Source organism: Capsicum annuum, chromosome 5 (assembly GCF_002878395.1).
Source record: "Capsicum annuum cultivar UCD-10X-F1 chromosome 5, UCD10Xv1.1, whole genome shotgun sequence".
Taxonomy (NCBI): Eukaryota; Viridiplantae; Streptophyta; class Magnoliopsida; order Solanales; family Solanaceae; genus Capsicum; species Capsicum annuum.
This window is the reverse complement of record NC_061115.1, coordinates 1,748,138-1,755,554: the sequence shown is the minus strand read 5'-3', so window position 1 is coordinate 1,755,554 and position 7,417 is coordinate 1,748,138. Positions and strand designations below refer to the sequence as shown.

General features: G+C 38.6%; 1 protein-coding gene across 1 annotated transcript; it reads left to right on the top strand.

Annotated features, from left to right (window-relative positions):
* Positions 1–857: 857 nt before the first annotated feature.
* On the top strand, positions 858–6,860 carry LOC107870102 (uncharacterized membrane protein At1g16860-like). The gene is made up of 4 exons (XM_016716513.2): positions 858–1,917; positions 5,528–5,683; positions 5,899–6,110; positions 6,220–6,860. The coding sequence occupies exons 1-4, from the start codon at positions 1,069–1,071 to the stop codon at positions 6,410–6,412; spliced, it is 1,410 nt and encodes a 469-aa protein (XP_016571999.2). The 5' UTR covers positions 858–1,068; the 3' UTR covers positions 6,413–6,860.
* The last annotated feature ends 557 nt before the right edge of the window (positions 6,861–7,417 follow it).

Here is a 7,417-nt window from a genome sequence, read left to right as displayed (position 1 = left end):
AAACAACCTCTCTACAACTATGAAGTAGTTAGTGATGAGATATGAGTACATAGTACCCTCCTAGATTTCGGTTGTTAAATTATATTGGATATATTACTATTATTGTATTATTCAACATAGAAAAAATATATCTTAAGATATAAATAAAAATATTTTTGAAAGGCACACAAATATATTGAGTCGAAGGAATTGCCCTACTCTAGGTGAATAGAATTACTTGATATTTATCGTTGTGGAGAAACAACAGATATTCTATAAATTTAATCGAAGGAAACAAAGATAAATCCGCCTCTAAGGTTAATTTTTGAGTGCTTCAACACTCGTTATATTCGACGCAAATTAGATAAAATTATATTAAAAAAGTATTAAAATTGATACGAGACTTAAGAAAATACCTAGTATAATCATGAAGATAGATAAGTATTTTAATTTTTAGGCAGAATTTTAAAGCTTTCAACGTTAATATGTATGTTCGAAACTCTTACACATCCACAACTTCTAAATTCTAAATTAGCCATCATAAATATTACTCCCTCCGTTCCATTTTATATATCGTCATTTGATCGGGCACGAAATTTAAGATATAAGGGAAGACTCATCATATTTACCAAATTGTCCTTTATAAAAAAATGTGTTACTATTTTTTTTTAATTAAGTGGACTCAATAAGGATAAAAGTGTAATTATATTTTTAAATATTTACTAAATAAGGAAATACGACATTTTTTGAGTCGAACTAAAAAAAAAAAACCATAAAATGAGCGGAGAAAATATTATTTTTCAAATATCCATAATTTTTAAATTCAGAATCCGCCACTCAAATACCACAATCAATTTGAGTCGAAGAAAATTTTTAAACTTAAATATTAAGACCGCGTAATATAGCGACACAACAAAGAGTAGAAAAGACAGCTCACAAGTGTACTGAAAATTCAATTACTAGGGACATTTTCGTCTTTTCACATTTCCAACACCTCCATTTTCTCTTCACTTCACTCAAAAACAACACACTCTGCAACTTCACGCACTACACACAGTGCACACTTTTTCTCTTTCCAGAAAAAAATTTATGGGTTCTCGAACCGGGTCACACCAGTTAAGTAACGGGTTGATTGTCTCGGGTCGACCCGAACAGCTCAAAGAACGTCAACCTACAATGGGTTCACGTTCAGTGCCGTATACTGGTGGTGACGTTAAGAAGTCCGGTGAGCTTGGAAAAATGTACGGTGTTGGTGGTGGTGGTGGGCCGGGAGCGGAGTTTTGCAGTGTTCCCGGCCCGCCACCTGTGTTGAAACCCTCTTCGAGGGGATCAAGTGGAAGTGGATCCATAAGATCAGGCCCGAACTCCGGCCCGGTTGGACAGAAATTAACCAATTCGGGCCCTTATTCGGGCTTGAGTGGTAGTAAAAGCGGTAATTTAGGCTCGAATTCAGGCCCGGTTGGTCGGAAGCTGACGAACTCGGGCTCGATGCCGAAGAAGTCTTCGGCGTCTTCATCGGGTCAGCTAATGACACCGATACAACCTACGGGTTTGATTACCTCCGGCCCGTTGAGTTCTACTACGGGCCGGAGGTCGGGCCAGCTGGAATCATCAGCTGGCTCATTTAAGAAAGTTGTGTACGGTTCGTCTGTGACGAGCTTAGGGAATGAGATAAACATGGGTTTTCGGGTTTCAAGAGTGGCAATGTGGGTGTTTCTGGTGGTGGTGTTGATGGGTTTGGTTGTTGGTGGGTTTCTAATGGTGGCGGTGAAGAAGGCGGTGATTCTTGTTGTTGTAGCTGGTGTTTTAGCTCCAATGGTGGTGATTCTGCTATGGAATATCGCGTTTAAAGAACGAGGATTGTTGGGTTATTTGAAGAGATATCCTGACGCTGAGCTTCGAGGTGCCATTGATGGACAATTTGTCAAGGTTACTGGGGTAATTTCACATCGATATACTCTCCCATTTCATATTACTTAATCCACGTTGATCTGGCACACCCATTAAGAAAGCTTTAACTAGAGGTGTATTTTACAAAACTAACCTTATAGTGATGTTGAAGGGGAGTAACCGGTAAAGTTTCTGACATGTGACCAGAAGGGCATGGGTTCAGGCCTTGGAAGCCTCTGGTAGAAATGCAAGGTAAGGCTGTGTAGAATACACCCTTGTGGCGGGGCCCTTCCCGGACCCTGCGCATAGCGGGAGCTTTACTGCACAGGGTTACCCTTTTTATAGTGATGTTTTGGAACTCTAAAATTGATTGCTACTATTGCTTTACGTAGATATTTGATGCTAAGAATCTACGTTGTTCAAACTCTTTAAAAATGTCGATGAGTGCGTGCTGGATCTTTTCATAGGTAGTACATTTTTGTAGGACCCGACATGGATAAGGCGTTATTTTTAGAGAGACCGAGCAACATAGTTAAGGTTAGTATGGGAAAAAATTAATAAAACTTCTTGTTTTGTTAAAATAGACAAATAAAATGAAAATCTATTTTTGGTATAGGGGACAAAGTAAAATGAAACCGAGGGAGTACTAGCTTTGTTCATCTGGTGAGGTTGCTGTGTCTAATTCTTGTCTTTAGTTATGGTTGTCATTAGGTAGTAGTTAATAGTAGTTGGTTGAGAGGTGTTGTGGATGATGGCAGGTGTTAGGTTCCCCGTGGAATTAGTTGAGGTGCACACAAGCTAGCTCGAACACCACGGTTATCAAAAAAAAATAGTAGTTGGTTTAGTCGGACATAAATTATGCTAGTTTTGAGATTTACCTTTTTGTCCTTGGAGGGGTATAGATTAGTAAAGATTACTTATGTTCTGGAATGAGATTCTATATGTGAGGATCTTTATTGTGCTTTGATTTTGAGTTAGAAAATATGCCCATATTGGTTTCATTGGAAGTAACCAAGATTCTGCTTCAGGGTGGGTTAAAGCATATAACTTTATCTGTGGTTGCGTAAGTATGGGTATTCTAAAGGGTCGTTTGGCAGCTGGTTAGAATTTTGCAGGTATTAGTAATGCAGATATTAGCTAAACAAGTATTAATTATGTGTGTGTTAGATATTCCATTTTCCTCCCTGCATAAGATAATACACCGATTCTCTGACAACGTATACATGTATTAGTTATACGGGTTTCTAAAATGCCAACTAAACATCGTATGAATTTTATACATGAATGAATAACTTACTTAATGGGGCAGATTTGTTGTAGGAATGCCCGAGGGGATAGTGTCAGGACACAAATCTATGGGATACGTGACAGGCACCCGGACAGTACCCTTGCCGAGCCAACCCTGGTTTATTAAAATTCCAAGGCAGTAAATAGTAGTTTAAATACCAATTATCAAAAAAAAATATAGAGTTAACTAGCTAAATAAAGCCGACAGTATGCTTATATAATCCAAAGGACATAGTAAGTATCTCAGGCATAATATATTAATTGTAAACGGAATTCGTACAGCTGTGTATGCTTAATTTCTATGTTTGTTCCATTTATGTCATCGAGTTGTGCCCGCACTAGTACTCATAGATGCTCCGTATACAATTAACATATTAAATATATTTCCAATTTAAGGAAAATTCAAATACATTGAGTCAAGGAGAAAAGTTCAGTGGAGAAACAGTATGTGAATATATGGAGGGTAGAATATATGGAGAAACAGTATGTGACCGAGAAATTCGTCTAGGACCTACCTCAGTCTTCTAAACTAGGGATTGTTGGGCCCACCCCCAACAATATTAGGGTTTAGTTTGCATGGCGCAAGACTCAAACATACACATGTGTGTGCCTAAGTCACAAGTCCCTCAACCTTTGCCAATTGAATTAAGCTCCGAGAGCTATGATTGAAGGCTCTTTTAAAAGCCAAGTGCTATAGTGGGACAACTCTTGTGTAAGTAGGCGAGGAGCTTAGAAACTGACACCATATTTATAAAAAAGTGATTTTAATAGGATTGTTTAGATCAATGTGACAACTTCATCTCATGAATGGTATCTTTTTTTTTTTTTTTTAAAAATGGTAAAATTATTATTAAGTAAGTTGAATTGGATATTGCGATAAAAGCGGAGTCTCTTTTCATCCCTCATCGTTGAGAGGTACCAAAAGATTCTAAACTACGTCATATGTGCTTACTACTTCTGTCCTACTAACTTTCTAGAAAATCTATGCACTGCTCCATACTATCAATTTGGCTACTTTTAATAGATTATGAGCTTGTTCTTAATTCTAGAAATATGACTTGTTTGGCCTTCAAAACAAGCTCTTTCCAACTATAGAGTTCAAAAGATGCGTAGAGGAAAATGGAACCGTATCTGTTCCAGATCCTGTTTAAATTCCTGTCCCTGCCAGCACTCTGACAAACCCCTAATGTTTTAAGCATTGTCCAAGGAATACCCACAGATATTTAGGCTGTATTATTTAAGTGGCAAGCTTGAAAAGGAAGTTCTTTTGCTGGTCTAAGTTTGAGGTTCATGAACCTTAAGCACTCCTAAGTCCTAAATAGAAAAGTAGATTGATGAATCTGGACTAAACGGCATTTATGTAGCCCCCGAGGACCTTTCGTTTAGTGATAAGAGAACAACGTGTGATGTGTTGTTTAGACATACTTCATGACTTTGATTCATGCAGTGAACTAAAAAGCTTGGTATTTAAGTGGAGAAGGATAGAGGGGCAAGTCCATTATTTACCAAGTATGAAACCTTGTGTTGGCTCTCCCTATGGAAATCTCTCGGTTATCAAAAGAAAGTTGCATTTTTGTAACCCCCCCAAGATGGTTATGAAATATGCATATTTACTGAATGTAAGTGCCCACTTTTTGATAACCAAGAAATTGTGAGGCCCATGGTGCACGGTTTCAAACTTGGTGGATTATAGCTCTTAAATCTACCCTTCTCCATTTAAATACCAGGCTTTTGGTGTGCTGCACTCTTACCACTAGACCAAAGCCCTAGGTCCTTGAATGTATGGACCTTATTCTGGTAATTGCAAGCAGGTTTTTAACCCCTCCCCCCTTCGTAAGCCAAAGAAAAATTAAATATCCAGACAGAAGTTTTCTTTAATGAAATAAATGAAGTAGAGCGGAAGAGAGAAAATCCAGGATGTGTATTGGTCCCCAAACTTCCCATTTTCCTACGACATAAGATTTTTTAAAACTTGTGGCTGGAGATTGTGATCAGTTTCCAGGTGTCTTATCTCTGAGGTGCATGGTAACCATCCTTCTCAAACTGCACTTACAAGTATGATGGTTAACCTGTGGAATTGAATGCCTAGGTCTATCATCCAAAAATGATTTTTTTTACTTTTGTTCCTCCTTAAAATTAATCGAGTTCAGAAACTGGGTATATGAGGTGGGTTGTGCATATTTGGCTGGACATTTTACTTTCTTACACATTTTCCTGATACAAAATATTCTCACATTTAAGAGCCTTTGAAAGAAAACTCCACAGAAATTAGCTCGCAGTTATTAATGTTAGTTTTGAATTTTCACAACCCGCCAATTCTACATTAAATTCCAAGAACAGTATAAAGCGTATCATATATTGTTTCATGTAGGTTGTCACTTGTGGAAGTATCCCACTTGAAACTTCTTTTCAGCAAACTCCGAGATGTGTATACGCTTCTACAGAACTGTATGAATACAAAGGCTGGGGTGGAAAATCAGCACATCCTAGCCACCGTTGCTTCTCATGGGGATGCAGGCATTCGGAGGTTAGTTTTGTATATGTTAACTATTTCCTGGCGGACTGAAGGCTTCAGCTGGTTAGCTTTTGCATGGTTGTTGACTTTCTATTGCTGTAGTATTAGTGATAGTAAATTCCAACTCCCAAGACGTAGATGCTTTTTGTATTGGCCCTAACTTCAAATATTCTTGTCCAAAACTCCTATTGGAAATTCATGGGTAGTTTTTTGCCTCTTGATAACAGAAATATGTGGCTGATTTCTATATCTCGGACTTCCAGTCTGGATTAAGAGCTATGGTGAAGGCAGGTTATGGAGCAAAAGTTGTCCCATTTGTCAGGCCAACTACAGTCATTGATGTAACAAAGAATAACAGAGAGTTGTCTCCCAACTTCCTGCGCTGGCTTTCTGATAGGAGCCTCTCAAGTGATGACCGCATAATGCGCCTTAAAGAAGGGTAAGTTGTGGATTGTGAGTTTATCTCTGCAACAAGCGAGTTTGATAGCTCATATTTGTGACAACTTTCTGAACTCAAACTGGTTCTTTATGGTTGCTCCTAATGACAGTTACATCAAAGAAGGAAGCACCGTAAGTGTAATGGGGGTTGTAAAGCGCCATGAGAACGTCCTAATGATTGTTCCACCAACAGAGCCTATTTCAACAGGATGTCAATGGACCCGTTTTCTTCTCCCTACTTACATCGAAGGTCTCATTTTGACATGCGACGACAGTCAAAATGCAGATGTGATCCCCGTATAAGTTTGCTCATATAGTTTCAATTTTGAGTTCTGGTGAGTCATGGCGAAAGATTCAAGCAGATGGCAACGTGAGGACAGCAGAGCCTCGGTTGTAACCCTGATATTCCCATAGGAAACTCGAGCAGAGAAAAACTTCAGACTGTAGATGTCCAAAGTTGATCTTACCACGTTTTCACTGTTTTAGCTGAGATCCAGAAGGATGAGGAGGATAAAAGCGTGCCACCTTAAGCAGCTTCGCGTGTTGTATCGTGCAGATCTCTATCTGGTTTGGTTTCAGCTACTTTATTATATGTACATAAAACTATCCAGGTGTTTATATATGTTCATATCTTGGCTTCAGCTTTCATTTCATATGGTGGAGTTCTCTGTAGAATAATTAGTTTCCTTATCAGTGTAATAATTAAGCTTCTCTTATATTAATTGTATAAGTAAATACCATTACTATTTCATTAGTTCCTAATATCTAGCATCCCCACCAAGTATGAATAATTTATTTCTCACTTTCTGTTGCACTAGAGCATGCAAGGTAAGGCTTCGTACAATAGACTCTTGTGGTTTGACCCTTCCTCGGATCAATCCCGTGCCCTTTCTTGTTGCACTTGAGTTGAGGGTACGCTGCATACACACCACCCTCCTCGACCTACCTGGTGAGATTTCACTTGGTATGTTTGTTATTATTTCTCACTTTCTGTTTTATGGTTTGAGAGAAAGTAGTAGTATCTACTCGGACACTACGATGTAAGTGTGCATGTTCATTATGGACACTTTATTCTCTCTCCACTTATGGAAGGTCAAGCCGACACAATAGGCATCGCTATGAGAAGAGTTTTACTTGGTGAAATAGAAGGAACATGCATCGCACGTGTAAAATCCGAGAAGGTCCCACCTGAATATTCTATTGACTTTTATGGAGCCAAAGACGTACTGATCATGTTGTAATTTATATGCCGCAAAGAAATTTGTTTAGTTTACCGGCATGGGTTGTGGTGCAGTGGATGGGGCTACT

What these genes read in the sequence shown, in the direction of transcription:
- LOC107870102 (XM_016716513.2), top strand. Translation starts at nt 1,069, where the DNA reads ATGGGTTCTCGAACCGGGTCACACCAGTTAAGTAACGGGTTGATTGTC. An exon ending in AATTTGTCAAGGTTACTGGG is followed by an intron (nt 1,918 to 5,527) that starts GTAATTTCACAT and finishes TGTTTCATGTAG; the next exon opens with GTTGTCACTTGTGGAAGTAT. An exon ending in GGGGATGCAGGCATTCGGAG is followed by an intron (nt 5,684 to 5,898) that starts GTTAGTTTTGTA and finishes TCTTGATAACAG; the next exon opens with AAATATGTGGCTGATTTCTA.